Here is a 26039-nt window from a genome sequence, read left to right as displayed (position 1 = left end):
AATACCAATAACTTTACTGATGGAGTTTGTATTCTGTCCCAGAAAAGACAACTTACGTCACTGTGAGCCACTTGTTCTGTCTGATCAGCCTTCACCTTGCATGTCCACTATGCTTTTCACTGCTCTCTTTAATTAGCCTCTTCAGAACTGAGCTATAGACCCTCAGTACCCTCAATTCCAATAGCCAGCCATCATTCCCAAATATTCTTATTGCTACACTTCATCTTATGGTCAGTGCTAGGATGCTCTTCCTAGCTCTACCCCAATGATAACTTAGAGAACAAGCCACCAGCTCCCAAAATATCCATCCAAGTCTCCATCCTCATTCCTTCGCCTACTGGTACTCTTTCAATCCTTGGAGCAACTCTGTCCAATGAAATTGGATATCATGTGTATTTCCAGTACTCTTGTAAATATTCTGCCTCTCTTAAAAAAAAAATCGTCCATAAGAGTATACACCCATTTTCTAAGTCCTTTGTAGAATCTCATAAATAAAATCTCTAAACAAATTAAAATATAAAATCATACTGACAGTGGAGCCCTGGCTGACCCCATGCCGGGTGGTCATTGGGATTCTCTTTCCCACTGGTTGAGTAGGCAGACATAATCTTCCTAATACCTCCATTGAACACAACCTCTAGGAGAACTGAATTTTCCATCCTAATTGCTTCTTCTTTTCCTTTATAAAAAAATAGGAACATTTTCTTCCATGGTTTAATTTCTATTCCTGCCTTATTAAAAAAAAATGTCTTCTGAATGTATGTTCTGTGGGTGTTTGAAGTTGCAATGACATTGCATTGCCAATGGAAACTCCAATGTGAATTATAGAATAATCATGGAGGACATTGTACAGCCAGGTCCATGTCTTCTACGACATCAATAGAGACCAGGCACTCGTTAGGAAGAAGGGACAGCTCCTAACACTCACCACTGCTTCTCAAGGGTTGAAAAGCAGGGAATGTGAACAATCTTTACGAACCTCTCAACCACCGACAGTCCTGCTGTGTCCTTACACGCTTTCATAAAAGAAACACAGACTTCGCACACCGTACCTCTCAGTGACAGCCAGCCTCCCCAGTTTTACTGGGTAGTATATTTTTCTATGTATATTCTCCCCAATATGTTGGATTTCAGTGTATTTGATTTTTCTTTTTTATCAACATATTACTGTCTGATTTCTTTATCTTTTTTTTTTTTCAAAAAAAAATTCACTGGATGAAGCTTGAAATGCATTTTGCAGGAACGCCCCTGAGATATTTTTAAGAAAGCCCATGGATTATCCTAGCTCAGTATAGTAAGAATTGTGTATCAAAATAACCTTTTCTATTCAGAACATCCACTATTTTTCTAACGAGGGAATGCTTATGATTTTGTATACATGTATTTATTCACTGTGGCTCAACCCCATAGTTTACGATAAACCAATAATTCTCTTGAATACAATAGTCCTCACGTGACACTTAAAAGGTCAAGATTGCCTGAGGCTTTGGGAAATTCCCAATGATTTAAATGCTTACAAGGTCCAAAGATGCTTTAACTCTTTAAGGTCAGTTTTTGGTTTTCACCACCGGGCAGCATGTTGTGCCGTTGTGATGGACACACGATGGCTGATAAAACGTTGGTGTATTTAGAAGGTTATGATAAGGAATGAAAATTATAGTTTACAATGCTGTATAAACACAAATCAAACTGTTTCCGAGAGAAAAGCATCTGGATTGAAGGTGGCTCTCTCGAAATACTTCTCCTGGCTCCCCATCATCTGGAAAATTCTTTCACTCCTCTTGAATTTAACAAGGGGGTTGAAGCTATGGGGTGGGGGCTGGGAAAATCAAGTCTCATTAGGCTAGAGAATAAGAAATGACAATTGCTGCTGGCAGTGATTCAAACACCTCTTTGGCAACGACTTCACTAAAAAACTTGACTGAACCGAACCTTAGCCACACCTGCCAAACAAGAGTCTGCTGCTTTACTTCATAGCGTTCTGTGTGAAATAGCTGTGACTTTCAAAGCAGGTGCTACATACGCGGAAAGAAACACACACCTTCTGTTGCCTCTCAGCTAAGTTCACCAAACCTGTCGGAGGGCATTAAGTGGTTGGGTTTTAACCTGGTGTTTTTGAATCTCCACTAACCAATTTTACGATCTACCCTCCTGCCAAACCTGACTTAGCAAACTCGTTATCCTGATTAGTATTACACATTTCCGGCAAATAAAAGAATTCCTCTCTGGTTTTCAGAAGGCACACTTCTTGCATTGCAAGGAAACAGATATTTAGTGATCTTTCCTCTTTGGCACAGCCTTTTCTTCCTAACATAAGTTGGTAATCGTTTTTGTATACCTATCAAACCACTAGAGAAACTAAATGGCAAGGAACAGTATTTCTGAAAACCTGTAGAAAATTTTTTAATGAAATGGCGCAGGCTTGAACAGGTGCCAAGAAAGGAAAAGATGGACTCCTTACTTTTATAACTCAAGATTTCTATTTTGTATCAATATACGCTGCATTTTCTGACTGAAATTGCTGTCTGTCTCACAGGATTTGTGAACTTCTGTCACTTTTTACATTTGAAATCAAATTTCATACAGTAAGCTTGTTTGTCCCTTTTTGTTTGGGATTCAATTATTTTGTTTCATTAATTTCTTTTTTATGTGCTAAAAAGCAAGTGACTTATGCCTTCATTATCTCAAAAGCTATCTGTGGACAAAATCCATGAAGCCTGTAGACTGTGATTTATACAATTAAAAGGCGGATCTCCCTGTCAACAGTGAATTTGTGACTAAGGAATTGTTCAGTGGCCTCTGATTCCCACCCCTTTGCCCCCACATGGCCTTCTTTCTATTGTGAGTCATCCATCAAGTGATTGTGTATTCCTGTAAAATACAAAAATCAAATCACATGCTATCAGGTATGGACACAAGAGACGCTTGCGCTCTCAATTTCAGGACTCTCAGCCTCCCTGACAGTCGCGGGCTGTCCTTCACTCAGCGTTTTCGTTAATCGTGTGGCTTTGCTCTAAAACACGGCATTGCTTGCTTCAGTACACAAGATTTGAACTGTTGCAGCAAAGGACAAAAGGCCTCAGAAAGGCTGGTGTCAGAGCCCACAGGCTCCGCCTGGCACGTCGGAAAGGCTGATGTCAGAGCCCATACATAGGCTCCTCCTGGAACTGTGAAACTTCTGAAATGGAACTAACTGGTGTAAATATGTACAATTTATGTCAGCGTATTTCAAAAAAATAAAAAATATCAATTACAAATGGCTACATACAAAAAGCTTACTTTGTCCTATGTTTTAAAATGTACGAGATTTCAGGCATAGCTATTTATAATCCTTTAAAATGTTTAGAATTCTGAATTTGTTTGACAGCTTTTCTTGTAAAAAAAACAACTAATACAAAGATAAATCCCTGTATGTAGAAGAGAGTCTCTGATTATGAAAAAGAAGAAAAAAATACAAAAAAGAAAAAAGAAAAAGAAGAAAAAAAAAAACCCTGGGAAACCAAAAAGAGGCAGCACTTTGGTGGGAGTTTGTTTCCGCACTACTTTTAAACACATTCTTCAGGAAACACGCCTTACAAACATGAACAGATGGAGCATTTTTACAGTGGATGGGGAAGTCATGAGTAGTCTCTTTGTACTAAAAATTGATGTCTAAAAGAAAATCAGTAAGTATCCACTTGTGAGGTGGCTCATATTCGTTGTTTTTAGAATCTCTGCTGTACACGCTAACACTAGAGCTGACTGTCAGTCTTTCCTCATGTGAAGACCTCTGATTTCCAGAGTCATTCTCTCCCTTGAGAAAGTGTTGAAAATCAAATAATGACCAGACTGAAGCTGCGAAGTCCATGTATCTGGGAATTGATGGTTAGCAGAATCGCTTTCCAGGGAAAGTCTAAATTCCAGCCTGGGGACAAGCTTAACATCTATCTAACAAAATAACTGGGAATCACCACTTTATTGGAGCACGAGCTTCATCCTGAGGAGGGCTTTGTTATGGCATTTGATATCGGCAAACTTTCCCAGGAGGCTAGTACAACACAAGAGAAATAAATACCCATCCAATTTTATCTAAATTGGAAAAGGAACAAATACGTAAGTAATGCATTTAGTAAATGTAAGGTAGATGGTTCATGCCTTTTATCTTCCTAAACAAAGAAAAGCAAAAGCGTTTGAATTCAACCAGTAGTTACTATGCCAGGGAAGTGGAGAAAGGCTAGGGTAACGATGTAAGCCTTCTCAGTCTCAGAGAGAAAAGCAAATAGAGAGTAGGGTGAAGCAGCATGACCACACACTCCCAAGGATCACTACAGCACAACTAATAACAACTCAGAGACAGAAATTGGGGTTCAACCTGGAGGTCAGAAAAGCAAAACAGCCAGCCACCGGCTCTTACCTCTACCTCAGTCCGATCCAGGAATCTCAGATCAAGACTGAGACTCCCATTTTATATTCCTCTCTAGGTCTGGGATTAAAGGAGTGTGTTACCACTGCCTGGTCTGTAAGGCTGACCAGTGTAGCTGTTTTACTCTCTGATCCTAAGGCAAGCTTTATTTATTAAAATACAAATGAAATGCCACTACAGATTACAGAGTCAGCATGGAAGTGACCAGGCAAAACTGGGTGACAGCACCCATCCTCTGCTGGTGTGCAACAGAACCATCTGAAGGTCAGTAGGGCCTGGACAGATGTTCCACAGACACAGGCCCAGACTAGAACACCCAGAAAAACTTTTAATCACACTAGATGGAGAAAATAAGACATTCCACCATAAGACCAAAATTAAGCAATATCTATCAACAAATCCAGCCCTACAGAACGTACTAAAGGAAAATTTCAATCTAAAGAGGTTAACTATACCCAATAAAACACAAGGAATAATACCAGACCAGAAAAAAAGTGTGGGTGGGGGGAAGGGGAATAACAAACACAAACACAGCAGCAACAATAAAATAAGAGGAATCAACAAAAACTGCTCACTGATGACTCAGTATCCACTGTTCCAACAACACAAATGCTGAAACTGCAGACAGCAACTTGTTGCTGCTAAAGATGCAACATGAACAGACACCAGCAAGACTCAGAAGAGCCAAACTCTCATTCTTCCCAGTACCACAGAGATACCAAGACAACACAACACATAAATCAGCTCCTTTCATAGGCAGCTAAAGTTCAGTGAAGACTCCTAAAGGCATTCTGCTACAGTTGTTGATCAGTATCTGACTGCCCATACTGGAAAGCTTCCTCCTGCAGTAACTGGGAACTGTTACAGAGACCTACAACTGGACAGTGTGCAGGATGTGGGAGACATTGGAACACTCGGTCCTAAATGGCATGTCTTCATCAACCCCTCCCCTCATGGCTCAGGGAACTCTGTGGAAGAGGGAGTAGAAAGATGTAAAAGCCAGAGGGGATGGATGACATCAAGGAAAGTATCTTCCAGACACAGCAGGACTATGAATATATGAACTCACAAAGAGTGTGGCAGCACATACCAGGCCTGCATAGATCCAAACCAGATGGAGTTCCAGTGCAGAGATGGGAAGGTAGACATGACCTTCCATCCCCATCGAAGAAGCTAACCCCAATTAGCAACCACAAGCAAAAGAAATTAGTTTCTCCAAGGAAGTCTCAATAGGTAAACAAACCACATTTAAAGGTAGGCCCAATGCCCAGCAGTAGATAGCCAACGCAAAATGAACTCAAAGGCATTTGGAGAGAATTTTTTTTTTTTTGCCACATATTGCTTTATTTGGCTTTATCATTCTTTCTTTCTTTCATCTTACTGTTCTTTCGGTTCTATTTTATGGTTTCTGCTGTTCAGTGTTTTATGGTGTGTGTGTACATGAGTACATACATTCTAGTGCTCTTTCTTAGTTTCTTCTTTGTTAGTTTATTTTGTTTTACCCTTTTTGTTTTTCTTTTTTACTTGTCCATTTATTTTCTTAGGAGAGAGAGAAAGAAGGCATGGAGTTGGAAGTGTGGACAGACGGGGTATCTGGGAGGAGATGGAGGGGAACTGTGCAGAATATACTGTACGGAAATCACTTTAGTTTCAACTTAAAAGTAAAATAAAATAAAATCAAGAAGAATCTGGACCATGGGACACAATACTGCCATCTCCAACAGGAAAATCCCTGGCAATCACAGGCCTCTGTCCATCCTGCCATCTCCTTTGGACCATCAGGCAGAATGGTCTTGTTCTGTCTTCTCTTGGTGAAGGGGAACACCAGCAATTCAACATTGTGGCACTTTGAAAGACTGCCCAAATGACAGGTTTCTGTCCCAGCGAGTGGACAGACCATGGTATGTCTAGATGCCAGGGCCCTGCTGAGAACAAAAGACAGCAGACTGCCCTGACACTCCAGGAGACTGCAGTGTAGACGAGACAGATGAAGACCAGTAGCTTCCCACTGTGAGTAACAGGGAACAGAAGAGCATGTGGATCATGTTCTGGCTTCTCAGGGCTGTCTAAGATGATCTCTCTTGATTGACAAGACCCAGAACTGTACAGAAGCCAGAGGGCTGGGATGGGACTAGCAAGAAGGAGGGGTGGTTTGCAGCAGCCCCGGGGAAACTGTAGTACCAAAGTCAGACACCAGAGGGAACCAGAATTTGAGCACCTGACAAAGCCACAAATCCCTCTAACTGGGAATTTGTGAGACAACACATACACATGAAAATCATGAAAGATTAGAAAGAAAACTATTCAACCATTAAGAAATATATGACAATAATATATACATGTGTACTGAACATAAAAGCACGTAATATAAAAATCCACATAACCTATAAAACTTAGCTTACAGAAATGTTTAGTTCATCAATTACAAGTGCCCTATACCAAAATAATCAGTTAAGAGGAGCAACTAGTGACCAAATGGAAATTCTCTGCCATCCTCTTGATCTTTCCATAAGTCTAAAGTTGCTCTCTGAAATCAATACCATCTATTTACAAGAAAGAGATCAAACAGTGTGGAGGAAAGTATCTGAGGACCTGCATTTGGAAAGGAACTGTCAAAACACAATACTCAGAAACAAAACCTAAGAGTCTACCTTAGCAATGGGCAAACAGATATGATCCTTCAGTGAGGCATACAGACAGCAGAAGCGTGTTGGGAGATGATGGCCGTTAGGACTGCTAGAAGCACAATGAGATCCCACCACATGCACACCAAAATAGGTGAAATCAGGAAGACTGGCCACATTAAGTACTGATAAGGTGGATCAGACGTTCACAAACTGTTGGGAATGGAAAGTGGGTAAACAAAACTGTGGTGGTATCTTTAAACGATAAGTATAAGCCTATCACATGACCAAGCTATGTCATTCCAAAGACACCATTTGCCCATAATAATCTATGCATGCAAATGCTCATAACATTCTCCATACTGTAATGCTGAAACCACCAAAATACAATCAACAGATATACAAACTGTGACAGTTATACAACATGATGCTGCTCAACAATAAAAAGGAACAAAGTAATAGGAATATAACTCAAAATAATGCTAACATCAGACATGCTGGCTCATACCAGTAACCACAGTACTTGGAAAACTGAGACCACATGACTGTCATAAGTTCAAGGCCCAGCCTGGTCTACACAGTTGAAATATAGGCTAACCTAGGTAACAGTGTAAGATTCTGTTCCAAAAAACAAAAAAGACAGACTGATGTCAATGGTAAAGCACACTGCCCTCCACCTACCACCAGCAGTAATTAGAAAAAGAACAAACACTTATGACCCCATTTCCACTAACCTGTGGGACTGGAAGCACAACAGTGGTGACCAGAAGGACCCAGGACAGAGATACTGAGGACAAGAGAAAGCTTGCAGGTGGGATCGTACTCAGTACTTTGATTGTGGTGGTGGTTGCATGAGTATCTGTCAGTCAAAATGTACCAAACTGACACTTTAATAAGGACATTAGACAACATGTCAATCAAACTTCAAGGAAGAAGAAACAGGCTGGTAGAGCCATGCTGTGGGAGGGGAGAACAAGGTATTCCCTTGTAGTCCAGAGCCCACCGGACCAGGCCTCCTGAGGGACTGTTCTGCAAGCCTTCAGTGCTCCACTGACTTGGGGGACTTGCCCAAGAGGAAACCAACAACCAGCTGAGCACAGCATTAAATACACGTTCCATAGCCGAAATCTCTTAATGAAAAAGTAGTACACTGAGGAACATTCTGTCCCAAGCTCCTCTTCTAATCCCACCACAGCCCACAGAGCAGCACTGGCTACCTGCAGCTGTATGGAGGGGACAGTGACTGTCACTGCTCTGGACGGTCAGGCTGCGGTGCCTGAAAGAGCCACAGAACTGCTGACAACAGGGACCAGTTAATTACATACCCACCACTAAGGTACGCAGGAAATCACTGAAATCAAGCAACACATAAAGATAAAACCAGACACTTTTAATCGTTCAGAATGCGTATTTTTAAAGGTAGCTGATATGAAAAATGGCTTGTGTTACAGTTAATGCAATACCATCCAAGAGCTCAAATTCCATATAAAGAACATATAAAAACACACTTGTATATGAGTAACAATATGTACACTACACAATCAAGGAAAGCTTCCTCTTTTTCTCAGACCACAGTCTCCCGAGCAGATGGGGACGTGCAGAAAGAACAATATTATTTTCATTTCTTACAGTTTTAGTTCATAAAATTCTTAAATCCCAAATTATTCACACAAATTTTCAATGTTTTCTTGTTCATATCTGATAACAAGCTTTTGTCTGAACCTTTGCAACTGAGAATCTCTTCTTTGAAACATGAAAAGACAAAACCTCCTGAATTACATATGCAGCTTATGCGTGCTTTAAAACATTATTTTCAATATCATAAGTTATTTATTCATAATGCATGCCTTGCTATTCGCATTTAAGCAACGGTCCTGTATGTCTGAGTTTTGTGTGTTTACATTACTCTAGAACTTATTTTTACTGTTTGATAAAGCATTATCTAGAAAGATTTCTCAAATATTTAATGAATGAGACAAACCAATCATAGTGAAAACACAAACTGAGACTTCAGCCTTTTCGTCTCTCATTTTATGCATTCCCTATCAGCCACACAATTTCCTGTGCTTTAGGGCTGCTGACAGATTTTCATCTCTGTGATCTCAGCAATGCTTCCTGCTCAGCCTGCTGTAGCATCCGCCCTTGAACACAGCATTCGCTTGCCACGGTGCAGCAGTGAAATATGATAGTTGAAATTCACCATTTCCAGTTATTTTAACTGCAGGACCACCTTAAAACACAAATAGGGAGAAGCAATATCAGGTTAGACTGGAATGAAGCTGCTAGCTGCTAGGTAAACTCTGAAGACGGATAGGAAAAGCAACAGGCAAATAAGGGCAGGGGCATAGAGCCCCTGCCAGCCAAGAGGGCTGCTCTCGGTCCTCAGCACCGATTCCAGGCGCTACCACACCCAGTTCTCACACACAACTTCATCCAAAGGCCAACAGGCTTCCTTGCTGGACATGAGAATCAGTCGTGAAGGCAAAATTAAAATGTGAACAACTGTAGAGAATGGGAAGAACGTGATGTTTATCAGGGCTTAAGAGGGCCAGAGTATCTAACACACAATTAGCAGCCAGGGAGGTGGTCAAGAACACCTGGGAGCAAACCCTACAACTAGCCCTCTAGAGAAACGCTGCCCAGTAACAAGCAAATCCTGACAGCTTCCTCCCAGCTAATCCCTGCTGATTTTCTCACATACACTGGGACTGAAGGCTGGAGTTCAGACACAGCTCTGCCAATGTGAGGATTTGTAGACTGATTAGTTCTATCACATCTCAGCTTCATTTTGCCGTAACTATAGTTACAGTTCACCCCCACACCAAAACATTACAGAAGCAATTGTCTACCATCTGTCCATCCAAATAAGACATTTCTTTTTTTAGAATAATGAAGTTTTTTTTTATTAATTAGAGAAACTTGAGAATCAACTAACGCCATAGTCTCAGGGTAAACATTTCATTTTTAAGTTTAATAAATACTGGAGGAAAACAAAAAACTATGGTTGTAACAGTACTGCTTTTGTTTCAGAAATAATTAGATAATTAATTCAGAACTTGGTAATTGAACACTGTAAGTTATAATTAATTCAACATTTAAAATAGAATTAAACATCTCAACAACATCCCAACAAAGTATTTTCTGTGCTTGATATCAAGTATCAGTAAAATGAGATGCACTAAACCCTGCCAAAGGGCCCAATGGCACTTGAGCATGTAAACCACAGGATTCAGTTCAAGCACACACCTTACTGGCTGCCTCCAAGGAACTGATTAGACTCTGTAGCTCCTCTTTACTCATTTCAACGGAGTATGGTTTCACTTCTCCGTTCTCCTTCACATCCAGATGAAGGGTTAAGAGTGGCATCTGTAAAGTGGCGATCTTGTCACTAGAAAGCGCGAGCTGTTGAAGGTGAGAAAGACGATAAACAGTAAGTTGTACGCACAACAAGCATCTGAGTTTGGTGAGAACACATCGTCCCTGTTTGCCTGTAAACACTGGGAAAAAGGAATGATAAATTAAACACACATCCAAAGACCAGAGGGAGAAAGGAAAGGAGACAGAACAAATACAGGAAGTGGGCAGCAAGAAAGGAGCCAGCACTGATGTAGGTGTGTCTTCTATCTATGTGATGATTTCATTGGTTAATTAATAAAGAAACTGCCTTGGCCAGCCCTTAGGTGGGTGGAGTAGACAGAACAGGAAGAAGGAAGTGAGGTAGATGGCTCAGTCAGATGCCACGCCTCTCCTAAGATAGTCAGACTGCCGTGCCTCTCCTCAGGGAGAGAGATGCAATGAAGCCAGCCACCAGGTCAGACATGCTGAATCTTTCCCGGTAAGACACCACTTTGTGGTGTTACACAGATTATTAGATATGGGTTAAAGCAAGAAATGTGAGAATTAGACAATAAGAGGCTAGAAATAATGGGCCAGGCAGTGTTTAAAAGAATACAGTTTCCGTGTAATTATTTCGGGTGTAAAGCTAACCATGCCGGAGCCAGGCAGGATGAAAAGCAGGCCCGCAGCACATCACTACACAGCACCTTGTCCAAAAGCCAGCATCTGGATCAGAGTTTGGCTAAACAAGACACTTTCTTCAGGTTCATACCGTCTTCCTATAGAAACTCAGACATCCTGAAAGTGTCCAAAACCTGAACTGCTAAAGATTCCAAAATGGCAGTTCATGTATAAAAGATGAAAAATACTCAGAAACTCTTAGTAATTAATTCTTGATTGGCTATCAAACTGCTGTTGAATATAGAATCAAGATATCACACCCAAAGGACGTCTAGTCTTCTGAACATAATTACAGTATCTGCAACTGGCCTTATCTTTTCCAGGCACACGGTCTCCAGTGTCTCAAAGAAATTTCACAAAGCATGATTTTAAATTCCCAGTCATTCTTTTCTGGTGGGGGTCCTATTTGTTTAAATATTTAAGTCTGGCAACCAAAACTAAAGGGATTATCAAATTAATATAAAAGACTGCATAGTTGATAACAGCATCCATAGGAGCTTGCCCGAAAGCTCGGCATATCTCCCGACAAAATGTAAGCCGGAAGCCGTATCAGTTAAGCCACAATTTGATAAACAACTAAGTATCCTCCATGAATGCTACACTAGCATCTCTCCCCTACCATCCACACTTAGGTAAACGTTACATATTTAAATGAAAACCTTTCATTTAGTTTAGCACTGATTAACTGCTTTTTATCTTGGCCCATCGGTGTAACAGGTATAAAATCATTTCAAATTTTGGCTGTATTGCATACTTCCTGCACTTCGAGCTTCGTGTTAATACAATAAGCACATTAATTTAAAAAATCTTAAACATGACTGAGTCACAACAAAACCACGAGGCCCATTTCCTCAGTTAAGACAACTCTGTCTACAAGTGGTTATTCCTTTTGTCCTCTTAAGCCACTGAAACAACATGAAGCACTTTCTGGATCTAAGACCACGCTAAGCTTAAGGAAAAGAATGCTATCTGTTTTCTGTCTACTAGTTAGGTGCCTTAAAGGACAGAAAGCTGTTCTGCAACTCTTCTCTCACCGCTCAGCACGACACTCCAACCCTCTCTCCGCAATGTTTTCAAAACTGTACTTTATGATGACATACACTTTGAGAAAGCTACGGCATCCAGAAGACTCTTATCAAGGCCATACGCTATATACACACTTCTCCATGTCTGACTGATGGGTCGAGGAAAAATCAGGATGATGGCAACACACACAGTCTGGCTGCTTAGAATGCTATTGATGTCCAAGTTAATACAAAACCAGTAATTTACACAAGCTTTACTATTACCTTGGAACAACGTAGTCTCAAAATAACAAATTGTAGGTATTTTTATTTTAAAAGAATAAGTATATTTAAACACTACACACAAAGACATATAAATAACTAGATTCTTACCTTTAACTGCCAATCAAAATCCTGTAGCTGCGCACAAGAAATACCAACTATTTCTCCTAACAGGACCTGCTTGATCTCACTTTTCCTACTCTTCAAGCATTTCATAACAGCTTCTTGATGACATGAATTCAGTTGGCTCAACTGCTGGAGTATCTGTGGAAACACACACAGATGATCAGGGGAGAAAAAAGGACCTCTTGCTCCAATGTAAACACGTGCCCACCCTCTCCCCACACGTCTTAAATGGCAGTACAATGAGGAAGAAATACTTTACTAACTACAAAGAGCATGAGCTGAGAATGAGCAACCAGACGAGTCTTAACAAGTTCCTGCCAGCGAAAAAGTAAAAAAAGGGACTCACTGACAAAGCTAGAGAGTGCACAGTGCACCACAGCCCTAACAAGAAGGAGTTTTAAAAGAAATAGGAGGAGAAACTCAGAAGAAATCTGCAAGTCCTAAGCCTGTGTGTGCCTAACTGGACTGCTTCAAACTACGCAATGCAGCACAACTCTACCTCCCAAACGTTGGAACGAAAGGCGTGTGCCACCACCGACCAGCAAAATCCTACAGAATAAAGCACTTATTCTCAGAGATACTAACAGTTTCCAGCTACTGAGAAACTCACAGAAAGCATTAGTATATTTCAGAACATAAAAATATTAACTTCCACTTAATCAAATGATACAACATATACAAACCATACCCAACAAGTTCAAAACACATAACAGTTTCAAATGTATACAGTAAACCATGCACTGAGTCATTCAAAGACTACATTAATAGTCTGTACTTCTGACAACTGGGCAGTTAAATAAAAGTGAATGAGATAAATTTCTCCCGATATAAAAATTAAGCAATTCAATGCCATTAAACAAAGAAAACCAATGGTGCAAAAACTCTTCCAAAGGACAGAAAAAGAGAAAACAAAACCTTCCCAAAGTCACTCTACAAACACAGATGAAAACCAAAGAGCTTAGCAAGAGTATCATAGGAAAAAATTCACAGGCCAGTGTTACTCAAATAGAGATCCAAAAACTAGGCAAGACACCAGTTCATCAAACCAATGCACACATGAAAAAGAGTAATACTTCATGACCAAACTGGATTTATCATGGCAATGCAAGCTTAGTTTAACATCAAAAAATAATCAATACATTAACAAAATAAGGGGAAATAATTCAGAAAAAAAAGCTGATAAAATGTAATACCAATTGATGATTAAAAAACAAAAAGTCAACTGGGCATGGTGGCGAACGCCTTTAATCCTAGCATGAGGGGAGACAGAGGCAGACAGATCTCTATGAGTTCAAAGCCAGCCCAGTCTACAAAGTGAGTTCCACGACAGTTAGGGCTATTACACAGAGAAATCCTGTCTCGGAAAAAACGGGGAGGAAAAAAGTCAGTAAAGTTGGATAGAAACTTCTTCAATCTACTAATTAATGCCTATAAAATCATGCAGCTAATGACTAAAAGGTAAATTAGTAATTTTCTCCCTAAGGTGTATGGGAGATAGGTCTATTACCACAATTTTTTGTTTAAAAAAAAAGTGTGTCTGTGTGTATCACACATATTTAATATACACACTAAATAAACTAAGAAAAGTATTAGACATAGAAAAGAATATAAAAGTTCAACAATTTCTACATCCTAACAACAAACAACTAAAGAATAAAATTAAAGCGTACTAAAAACTGCATCTTTCAGAAATATAACCAAATATCTGCAAGACTTCTATATTAAAATTATAAAACATAGTCGGGCAGTGGTGGCACTTGCCTTTTATCCCAGTACTCAGGGAGGCAGAGGCAGGCAGATCTCTGTGAGTTCAAGGCCAGCCTGGTCTACAGAGTGAGTTCCAGGGCAGCCAGAGCTACACAGAGAAACCCTGTCTCAAATAAAACTAAATAAAAAAAATACATGTATATAAACAATAGAGAGAAAAGAAAGCCAGTCTAAACCATGAGCCTGAGCCTTTGTCCACAGGCTAGGAAGCTAACTAATGCTGCCAATTCTCCCCACACAATCTCGAGATTCAGTGTAAGCCATATGAAAATTCAAACTGACAAGCTGATTCTAAAGTGAATATGAAGACAGAAAGAACCAATGAGAGACAAAGCAGCCTTGAGGAAACATGATGCTGAAGGTCTTCTCCCAGCTGGTGTCCAGGATTAATGTAGCGTATCTTTAATGCTGTGTTAATTAAAACGATGTAGAAACGCCAAAAACTGCCACAGAGAATAATGGGAAGAGTCCAGAGACAGACCTCACACGTGACCACCTGATTGATGACCAAGGCTATTCAGCAGCCCTGTGAGGCAATGACAGGCATTCCACAAGACGGCACTCAGCCAACGAGATACTAAGCAGAAGAAACTGAGATGGCCCTTGCCCCACACAAAAGTATTAATTCAAAACCTATCTGAGAGATTAGAGAAGCTAAAACAATCAAGCCTCCACAAGAAAACCTACAAGATACCTTATACTTTTCAATACGACACTGATAACACTAAGCATTGAAAGAAATACTGGGAAACTGGATTGCATTAACTTCAGACCTTCTGTTCCCCAAAAGCCCCACTAGGAGGGTGAGAAAGTAAGGGATGAACAGATTCGATGAATATAGTCAAAGAAATGCAGGTCCAGAATATTGTCTGGTAAACAACTCACATAAACACGCACAAACAATTCTTGACATGTAAAAGCCATGCCCCATGAGGTCCACTGTTACTGTCTACTTCCAGAAACCAGAACACGAAGGCTGGTTCTTTAGCATCCTGCTTTCTTCTGTATACTTTTAAACGTGTTACAGTGGGGAAAAAAAAAACTAAAACAAAACCGCAAAGGCCCCAAAAATTCAATTCCACTCACTCATAATTAGATGTTTCAGGTGTTGTATCGTCTATAGCCTGCGTTGAGCCCTCCTCTAGAAGCAATGAAATCCACAGTGGAGCACTAGGCTGAGCACCCAAAGTCCAGTTGAAGAATGTGAAAAGTGAGAATATGAGCAAAGAGGTCAAGACCATGATGGGGACACCCACTGAAACAGCTTACCTGAGCTAATGAGAACTCACCATCTCTGGCCGGATAGGAAAAGAACCAGCAGAGGACCAAACTAGACCCTCTGAATGTGGGTGACAGTTGTATGGCTGAAGTAGACTGTGGGGCCACTGACCGTGGCACTGGAATTTATCCCTTTTGTTCATACTCACTTTTTGGAACCCATTCTCTTTGGATGGATACCTTGCTCAGCCTAGATATAGTGGGGGGGGGGGGGGGGGCCTTGGTCCTGCCTCAAAGCAATGTGCTAGATTTTGACTCCCCATGGGAAGCCTTACCCTCTCTGAGGAGTGGATGGGGGTGAGGTAAAGAGGGGAGGTGGAGGGAGCGGGAGGAGAAGAGGGAGTGGGAACTGGAATTGGTATGTAAAATGAGAAGAGGGTTTTTTAAATAAATAAATTAAAAAAAAGAAAAACTCTGGGTAGTACTTATTATTGGGTAAAGAGATCAGGAGTGAAGTCACCTCTTCATCTGAAAAGTTTTTGCCAACTACAGCTTTGAAAAATGTGGCAACATCTTCTAGAACTTGCTTCCATTCGGCAGACTCCCAAACACTGTGATAATCCTGGTGGGCGGGATAAGCTCGGCCACACATGCCATCAATGATTTTGTGAAGAAGCTGGGGACGAAAAGGAAACAAAAGCACTTTAAAGTAGATGACAACAGACATCTCTTCCTTGCAGAATCGCCCCTTTTATAAAGCCAGTTGAGACCAAAAGGTAACATTTTTTAAGATTTATGGTTGTTTTTTTTTTCATCTTGTTTTTTGTTTTATTTGTTGTTTGGAGAACTGTTTGGTTTGGTTTGGTTTGGGGGGTTTTGCTTTGTTTTTGTTTGTTGTTGGTTTTTTTTTTATTTTATTGTTGCTTGAGATTAAAGTCTCATTTCTGTGATCTAAGTTCATCTTAAATTTATGACAATCCTCCTGCCTCAGCCTCCCAGGTACTGGGATTACAGGTATAAACTACCAAACCCAGCTAAACTCCAGACCATTATGATGTCTGCCTTTAGAAACTAAATTAACATTAAAGATGCACTGTTGTTTTTTTCCCAGAATTCCTGAATAGAAAATACTACATTAAAAAGTTTTCCTTCGGAGTCCTAAGGCATCATTTCTAGCCCAATAACCAAAGTCTGACTTTCACATCCAAGCCTCCCACTGGCGCTCAACCGACTTGACTCTGCTGTGCCTCCACTCAACACTCCCATGCACTGGGCAGCTCTGAGAAAGCCCTGACCATCCTTTCCTCCTCGGCATCCCCTTTACACCACCAGCAACAGAAAGCATGTCAACGAACATGAAAGGCAAGGGCAAAGAAGCAAGGCAAGGGTTATGTGAAAAGGGTGAGAGGCTGCCAGGCGTTGGCAGACACAAGCCATGAGCATACACAGGCCTGAAACTAAAACCAAAACCACACTGGAGGTTTGGGAACTGCAGCTGCTGAGAGATAGGGAGGGGCCAAAGGGCACAAGACTTTTGAAAAGGTGAGTAGGGACCAAATCACGGGAGGAGGCCTTGCAGACAGCAAAAAAAGAGCCAAGGCGTTAATGTGTGCTCAGCTTTCATTCAGTGTTGACATTATTTTTCCAACATTTTGCCAAACTATTGGGAGAGGAAGAGAGTGTGAGAGTCTGAGATTGTGGTGACAGAAAAGGTAAATAGGTCAAGGAAGCGGGAGGGTCCAAGAGTGATTTTCTAGATCTAGCGGCTGGGTACAAAGAGTGTCACCACCCAAACAAAACCAGGCCAGGGAGGAACCGAAGTAGGGAAAAAGGAGCTGACCCCAAACACGGAATTCTCCACAGCTGTGGCAGAAGGCGGAGGCTGAGAAAGGAGGTGGCTGGCTCCACTCAGAGATTCCGGGTCACGGACATTGACTAGAGAAAAGTTTTGACTATATCTGTAAGGGACGAAAGCGGGCGTGGAAGTTCAGAGACTTGGTCTATACGCTCTTGGTCAGAGCGTGGGCTTCAGCTTTGGTCCTGGCTCGCTGGAAACCTCTGGCAAATTCCTCCGACCTGAGGCTGACATTTCACCGTCCTCATTTGTAAAATCAAAGAAAGGGTGTACGATGTTTTCATTGTCTTGACAATGAAAAGGGCGAAGTTAAATCTCTTTCAACCTCACCTACACTATCCCCACCACGACCTGAGCAGTTTGGGAAGGAGGGCCATACTCGAGACTTAGAAAAGAAGTTTGGCGCGGGCAAAGACTGGGTGCCACCTCCAAACACTTTCACGGGAGTCTGGACCCAGGGTGTGCTACAGGGAAAGCCTGGCTGTTAGTCCCTGGTCCCCACAGGCTTGACTTTGTGAGTGGGTGTGCTTTCAGCGGCTGCAGTCACCTCTCAGCCACTCGAAGAAAAGTTGGTGGCCGGTTGTTTTCCGGTTAGGAGTTGGTTCCAGCCGCCCACCAGGAGACGGCCCGTCAGGGTCTCACCGCATCCTCTGTACCACACTAAAAGGGTTCACAGGTGGCGTTCGGGAGGTCTGACCTCAAAAATGAATGACCCACTCGCGAATGCAACAGACCAAGGGCTCCACCACCACGGCTTTCTAGATGCAAGGACCCCACACACCCAGGCCAGGGGCAACCCCGGGTCGCGCGCAAAGTCCCTGGGCCGCCACTCTGTCCCCAGGAGCCCAGGACTAGACGTCCCAATCCCGCTCTCCCAAGCTCTCCCCGCGACCCCTCACCGGGGCGCCCCGCTCCGGAGGCAGCTTCTGCAGCCGCCACAGCGGCTTCCCCTCTTCCGCCTCCATCCTTGGAGAACCGCGGACTCCGGTCACATGACAGATCCGGACCAAAGGCTGAAGCTAGGACTCCCCCACGTGACCTTCCAGGGGCGGAGCCGGTGCTCTTTCGCGTAGTCCTTGCGCGCGTGCGCAGAGCCTCAGCCGCGGATTTCCCTGTAGGCAAAAGACAGCCTGTCTTTCCCGCTTGGGAGAAAGTCTCCTACGTGACTATTTTTTATTTGGAGGAAGATTTACAGACCTCAGCTCGGTTGCGACTGTGATCTGAGACCGATCTCCTGAACTTTTTTCACGCTGCAGAAAATCATCTAGTAAGGGTAGCAACAGGTTTGTATTTGTGTCAGCCCAGGGCCGTTTCCCCAAAGATCCAACAAGCTCTTACTAAAAGATTTTGACCTCAAAGGCAAATTAAAGTTAGATTCTTTATCCTACGAAGATATTAGTTTATTCTCCATTTGTAAACAACAAACGCGATCCAAGATGGAGCTCATAAAATGGGAAAGCATAGTTAAATGTGAACTATCAGATGAAAAACAAATGTTTTAAATGTGTCCAAACTATTGCATGCCATATTTTTAAGCCAAAAGTTTAATTTTTTTTAATTTGAAATTCCTATTTAACCGGGTCAGCTCTATTTTATCAGGCAACTCAAGAACTCATTACCCAAATTAAGTAACAAAAACAATCTGATGTTAATTGAAATCCGTGTCTACACCCACACATTTACCACAGGACTAAGCCTGAAAATCATAATGCCTTTCTGTTATTCTCCAAATTCTTTCAGCTGTAATTTTAATCTAGTGCTAGGAAGTCCATGATAGAGTGAGCCCTCCCATGCAAAGGCACCATACAATTAGAAAGAAAGGTTTGCAGTGTGATTTGTAACGTTAAAGATGGCAGTGTGGGAAAATGCTGAGGCACACCAGAGAAGAAGACAGAGCAACTATCCGAACTGTAAACTATTCCTATTCCGAGAAAAATGACTCAGTAGCACTTTCAAGATCAACTTCCTTTCTCTAGCCTGTGTCCCAGCATTTGGGAGTGGAAGGTCTTGAGGCTTTAGCTTTCTCTCCCTTAAGACATTGACTACTTTTCACATTTTACTACAATGCAAAGAGGTATTTACAACTCACACTACTCCAGCTGAAAGTTAATTGTCTTAAAGCACCGGGGATAGGGAGTCCCCAGACACCATTAAGATGAATTGCTGCCTGGAAATCTGTGTCAGTGTGTTACTAAATCCAGTGATGGGCAATGGTGCCTATGGAAGCTGAATTTTATATAGTGTAACGTGTGAGACAAGTGCTTGTCAACCATGTAATAAATGGCAAGCTCTTGATTTATTTTGCCCTACTAATCTCCATGGCAAACTTATGCAGTCAGTGATTTTCCTACATTAAAAATGATTCAGCCTTTGTGGAGGAAAAGTCACGTAGGTAATAGTGGCAGAGTTTGAGTAGAGAATTTGTGCTGTGCCTGTGTAAATGAAGGAACACAGGCAATGACTTCCCTGCAGCCATGCAACGTGAGTTCATAGTGCAAAATGACATATGCACCATGACATAAAGGGTAACAAAAATTAGATCCAGACTTTTCTTTCAAGCAACACTGCACACCAAGAAGAAGTCGACCTTTGGAATATGACTTAACAAAATTGAACTTCCAACAGAAACTGATTTTAAAATATCACATAAAATTGAAAGGAAAGAACCCTTAATATCTGTCTTTTCTGTAGTAATAGCTTGTCCTCGTATATATAATCTAAGACATCAGATTTCTTTTAACTTTTGACTTTTTTATTTTAACTATTTTAAAGTGTGTTGGGGGCGGGGGATTGAGGACAAGTTATAGGAGCTGATTTCTTCCTTCTAGAATCCTAAGGACTGAACCTTGGTTATTCGGCTTGAAAACAAACCAATCCCTGAAGCATCTTAAAGCCTTAACTGTCTCTCTGATTCTATTCCTACTAGGTGTATTCTGGTCCCTATTTCCCCAACCTTTTTTACGAGACTGGCTTAAAATGCAGACTCTGGAGTTAAAGTTTAGTCCAGCTCTGGTAATCGTTGTTATCGTTATAATCTATATGACAATGGCAAGCTAGTTCACCTCCCAGGTGTGCCTGCTTCCCCATCTCTCATTATTGACAATGACAGTATAGACTTTACAGGGCTTGTTTTTTTTAAAATATTTGTTTATTTATTTATTATGTATACAATACAATATTCTCTCTGTGTGTATGCCTGTAGGCCAGAAGAGGGCACCAGACCTCATTACAGATGGTTGTGAGCCACCATGTGGTTGCTGGGAATTCAGGACCTTTGGAAGAGCAGACAATGCTCTTAACCGCTAAGCCATCTCTCCAGCCCCCCAGGGCTTGTTTTAAGTACATATATGTACCATTGTTTAAATGAGGCCCAGCCTGGCACATAGAACATGCTAAGATACCTTTCCAAGTGGCTTCCTTCCCTGCCTATATATGGCCAAGGAAAAGCAACTTCCAGAAAATAGTCTTGTTATCTATGCTGCTAGGTCAAGTGCTGGAAGTCTCTGCCTTGGTGCTGTGGTCTGCCTCTCCATCCGTCCAGTCTACCTCACAGTGCTGGACAGATGTAGACAAGGGCTCACAGCTGGGAAACAGAGGGAAGAGCCTAGGTGACCCTGACTCTACTGAGCAGAAACTGGAATGCAAGCTTCCTCTTTAGAGAGCCCCTTCCTGGGTTCGGTTGCTTGTTTTCGGTTGTGGTTGTTGTTGTTTTATTGTTTAGTTGTTTGTCATTTTGGGGTAGAGTTTCCTGCACAAAACTTGGGGTAAGCCCTTCCTTCCTTCTCTTCTTCCTTCCCTCTTTCTTTCTCTTCTTCCACAATTCTTGGTGGAGCATCCACCATGCATGAGATCCTGTAATGTGTCTGATCATGGCAGCTGTACGTGATGGAGCTGAAGAATAGATAGTTATAGTTGTTTTCCTTTGTTATGATAAAAGATAAAGTAGATATAAATATTGTAACTGTAATTTTTGCATGATAACTGTTTTGTTATATGTAATTTTACTATGTTAAAGTGAAAGCTTTTCTTTTTTGTTTAAACAGAAAAAGGGGAAATGATGTAGGTGTGTCTTCTATCTATCTGATGATTTCATTGGATAATTGGTGCCTATCCTATGAGCAGGTAAGATAAGATTGTCTGCTGACAGATCTCTTCAGAATGTGAAAGAGTGATCTAAGAGAGAAAGAAAGTAAAAGTTATGCTTCCGATCTGTAAGGGAGCGTCATGCCTAGAAGCAGCGTTGATACGAGAGATGAGGAAGAGAGAAGATTATGCGGGACAAAAGGACTGCCAGCCGAATGCAGAGGCCCTGAACGAGAAGCCAGAGTTCTTCAAGACAGTGTCTGGAAATGTGTGTGTGTGTGTGAACCGCAGTGAACAGGGCAGGGGTTGTGGTAAAGACACAGACACATGGGAAGGGATTTTACACAGCCTACTGACATGGTCTGGTCTGCAATTTTTACATGTTAACACTCTGGGAAACAGGCATAAGGGGGCAAAGCAGAGAAACATTTGGAAGGTCTTTCTAAATTAAATGTAATATTTATTTTCACACTGCTGTCAGAAAACAAGAACATCTTTGTAGATTATTGTAAAAATGCATTCATCATTTGACTCAGACCTTCCTGTTCCAGCAATATGTTAGAATTAAATGTTTGGCTTTAAGATTGGTCTCAGTTTATAACAACACATAATGAGTAGTCAGTCATAAGCTTAACAAATCATGATAAGCTTAATTAAAATTGAAATAGATCCATATAGTAAGTAGATAGAGTCATTGGGTGAGGGAGCTCCAAGTCTCTGCACTGTTTGATACTAGTTTAGGTTGCGTATAAGTGAATAGTGTACAATTCCCGGGAAAGCGAAGCCACAAACTGTTAGCAATAGTTGTCAGTCATTTGGAGGATTGTATATGATCTAAATTCTCTTTGGGTTTTTTCTGGATTTTCCAATCAAAATCTTGTTTGAAAGAGCTTAAATATGATAAACCAGATAGGTTGACTTATGTGTGTAATCCCAGCACTTGGGAAACAGGGATCTCCCTGTCACAGCTTGAAGCCAGTCTAGTCCTAAGAGTAGAGCCCTGTTTCAGAAAAACTACATAAATATATACACATGCATCTTTGATAAATTATGATTATATTGATCTTTTTAATTTTTGCTTTCAAACCAGCCAAAGATAAGCTGGAATACAGGCCAGTGGAGGAGTGCTTGCCTACCATATTCAAGGTCCCAGCACAGAAACAATAGCAAGAAATATACTAGCTAAATCTCATGTGAACTTGCCCATCTCCTTCCTGCAGTGTCTCCATTAACAACCAGTTGCACTGATATGTTTTCCAACCTATTTCCTAGATCTCATTTGCAACAGAGTCTGTCTTCCAAGTTGTCGGTCACTAAAGAACAGGAACCCCTTGCTTCCCAGCATTCTGACACTGCCAAGCCAACTGTCTCTCTTCAGATAATATTACAGGGACTCCCATTCCTTATACAACTTCTGTGTGAGTCAGAAAAACTTAGTTATCTTAAAAAGGGTAAAGCAAAAATGTAGCAGTTTGACATATTCTCTTCCTTACACAGAGGCCTAATTGATACATGGGTGCAAGGGTAGCCCTTCTGTTCTCTAAGACCTCCAGGTTCTGTCCATGGAAACCTGGATAGGGAAAATAAATGACAAAAACAACATACATGAAGTTTCCATGTACCTGACCTAGAAATGCTGCACATCACAGTTCCCAGCATCCTGTCAGAAGAATCCATCTCCGTGGATTCTGTAGGGAAACTCTAGTTGTGCTTCCAGGAAGAAAAAGAACAGAATTTGATGTGAATATACATGTGCTGTGCATTTTTCAGGGGGTGGTATGGGTGAGAGAAAATCTATTTGGTGAAGGCAAAGATCTAAAAGAAGCCAGATAGGCAAGGTACTGTGAAAATGGAGCCCAGGAAGTCTCTGGGACCACAGAGAACTCACACCGGGCAAGGCACACACAGGCTTGGAATATAGGAGTGACTTCAGCCATCCGGTACCATCCCACTAAGCTCTTTATAATTGATACAACCATTGTGTCCTCATGCCCTGCCATCAGCATCTCTACTTCTTCCTCTGCCATCTCCTCACCCAATGTGACACGGACAGGACAGATTTCAGCACCCATGATGGTACCATTCCTTCCCCTGTCAGCGTACAATGACCTTCAACATAATCCTCATAATCCTTGGTCCTTGTTCTTGGCCGCAGTCTGCAGCTTAGGCAGGAAGTGCTCAAAGACCAGCCCCCTACACTCATCTCGGCACTCTTGGGGTTCCCCAGGACTTGGCCACCTCGGCCTTAGTAGGGTTCTGGCCCAGGGCCCTCATCACGTCCCCATGTTGGCTGTACAGGATTTTATCATCACCTCTCTGGTCTAACAGCAGGAAGGCCTCCTTACATTCTGGGATCTGACATGTTTTAACTTCAGTGCAGTGACTGCACCTTCATCTACTGCTATTGCAGCCAGCAATTATGACTCCACAGTTAACGGCCTATTTCTTTGGCTGTGGCCCAGCCACTCAGGCAGCAGCCTGGTGAGGATTGTGTTCCCACAGGCAGTGGTCCTGCCGCTGCTGCTAAAGGTAGCTTTAACTAAATCTCTATTTATAAATAAAACTCAAGCTGGGGTGAAAACCTGCTAACTCAAAAAGGTTGAGTAGCACCTAGTTAACCTTCTCTACTGATTGGTGTCTCCCGAAAGAGCTGTTCTTATGATCTTCCAAGACAGAAAAAGACATACCACTCAAAACCCCTCCCTACTACTTCCGGTACATCTCTCTATCTCTCCTAGATGTCCTCTGATGCTCTATGCTTGCTTTCTGTCTACTAGTTGCTAACTCAGCCTCCTGACCCAGGGTTAATTTTACTTCAGTAACACAAATGCAAACTCGGAGTTCACAGTGTAATTGAATATCCCCCAATAGTCCTTGGTGAAGTCACACATCTTGACCATTCAGCTCTGCTGGACCTTTTCCCTAAAGATAGTATTTCTAATCGAGGATTCATCAATACTGTTTACAAGCCAAATATCGCACTGGGCTCCAACTAAAGTGTACCTGCTATACACATCTGTTGATTCAAATTTATATGGGGGTGAATGAGAGGATAAGCAGGCCAATGAGCCCTTTTCAAAATACCATCAGGTTAAATTAAAAAGTGTGATTCTAGCCGGGCGGTGGTGACACACTCCTTTAATCCCAGCACTTGTGAAACAGAGGCAGGTGGATCTCATTGAGTTCATGGCACTAAGTATGAATTCCAGGATATCCAAGGCTATATAGAGAGACCCTGTCTCATATGGATGAATAGATAGATAGATAGATAGATAGATAGATAGATAGATAGATAGATAGATAGATAGATGATAGATAGATAGATTGATAGATAGATAGAAAGAATTAGGAAGATAGATAATATAGTTTCTAAAAGTCACATCTAAGGACGTAGAACTATTTAGTCAGCCTCAAGGGTGTGCTAATTCCCATCTATTACAGGAAAAAACAGATCCACAGCATTTTGGGGTCCCAAGTCTTAATTTTATTATTTCACCCAGAAAAGACTGACTCTTTATGGCCAAAAGCAGACTAACTGAGAAACCACAGCAGTCCAGGATTGGAGCATTCCTCTCTGTAGTAGGCTGAACGACAGGTCTGAATGGTGCTCAATGAACATAAAACTGAACGGAACAGAACAGAGTAGTGCCTGTAATGATCTGTTTTAAACTGGGTTAATACGATGGCTGCTTCCACTCCATGAGTGCATCTGGATGAAGAAGAAAGCAGCCTTTCCTCTCCATTACACAAGACGGTTAGTTTCTTTGACTTCCTAAGTGACACGCCCTTGTAATTGCTTCAGAGAAACTCCTGGACAAGAGTTAGGAAGTAGCTAGAGCTTCCTGCTCCAGAGGGATTGCCTGCGTATTCCAGTCCCTCATCAGTACAAGTTGAATTTCAATGCCTTCAGAAGGTAGTTTTTGGCTTCCCCTAAACTCTGTGGCTTCCCGCTTTTACTCTCTATGACTTAACCTTAGCTACAGTCAGTAGGGTTTCTGACAAAAGTTCAAGGTACAAAAAAGAAATATTTATTTTTTATTTGGTTTTAAAAAAAAAACTTTAAAAAATAATTTAAAAATAATTTAAAAGAATAATTTTAAAAGAGTGGAGTTTCAACATTTATATTCTTCGTTCAAGCCTGTCCTTCAGGTTCTGCTGTGGCTGGAAGACAAATTTGTTCACCTTACTTAGATATGCTGTAATGCATACATAGAGTTCGCTGTAGCCTAACTACAATAATTCCCATTCATAGACTATTGAAAAGGCAGGGATTTAAAGTTCAAAATCATTTAATTATTATTTCGTAACCACATGAGAGATTATGTTACATTGACATTGGTTCTACTGCATTAAGAGAAGTTATTGGTGGTCAGTCGGAGACGATGAGGAAGACACTGGTTTTATCCTGTCTGTATAAACCTAGACAGAGTTGGTCTCCTCTAAAAGCAGTTTCCTAGAAATCCACTAGGTGTGTGGATGTATCATTCCATCCCAGTGGGTGGGCTTAGTAAAACATCCGTCTTTGTTTTGGGAACTGATATGCAATTAAGGACTATTAACAGTTCTTATTTCCCTAGTTTCTGTTTCAAAATATTCTTGTAGCTTGAGGCACCTGAGATCTTGCCCCAAAAGATCTTTGATTTTAAAAGGCCTCTGGAGAC

The 26039-nt window shown here is 41.5% G+C and overlaps 1 protein-coding gene and 1 pseudogene across 1 annotated transcript; both read right to left on the bottom strand.

The window, feature by feature from the left end:
- Nucleotides 1-8395: 8395 nt before the first annotated feature.
- Nucleotides 8396-18293, bottom strand: Commd8 (COMM domain containing 8). The gene is made up of 5 exons (XM_038315569.1): nt 18195-18293; nt 15961-16116; nt 12441-12593; nt 10273-10428; nt 8396-9256 (listed from the first exon to the last, which is right to left on the bottom strand). The coding sequence occupies exons 1-5, from the start codon at nt 18258-18260 to the stop codon at nt 9236-9238; spliced, it is 552 nt and encodes a 183-aa protein (XP_038171497.1). The 5' UTR covers nt 18261-18293; the 3' UTR covers nt 8396-9235.
- Nucleotides 18294-23307: 5014 nt separating this feature from the next.
- On the bottom strand, nt 23308-24269 carry LOC119826713 (annotated as a pseudogene).
- Between the last annotated feature and the right edge of the window lie 1770 nt (nt 24270-26039).

Source organism: Arvicola amphibius, chromosome 1 (genome assembly GCF_903992535.2).
Source record: "Arvicola amphibius chromosome 1, mArvAmp1.2, whole genome shotgun sequence".
NCBI lineage: Eukaryota > Metazoa > Chordata > Mammalia > Rodentia > Cricetidae > Arvicola > Arvicola amphibius.
This window is presented reverse-complemented; position numbering and strand designations above follow the sequence as displayed.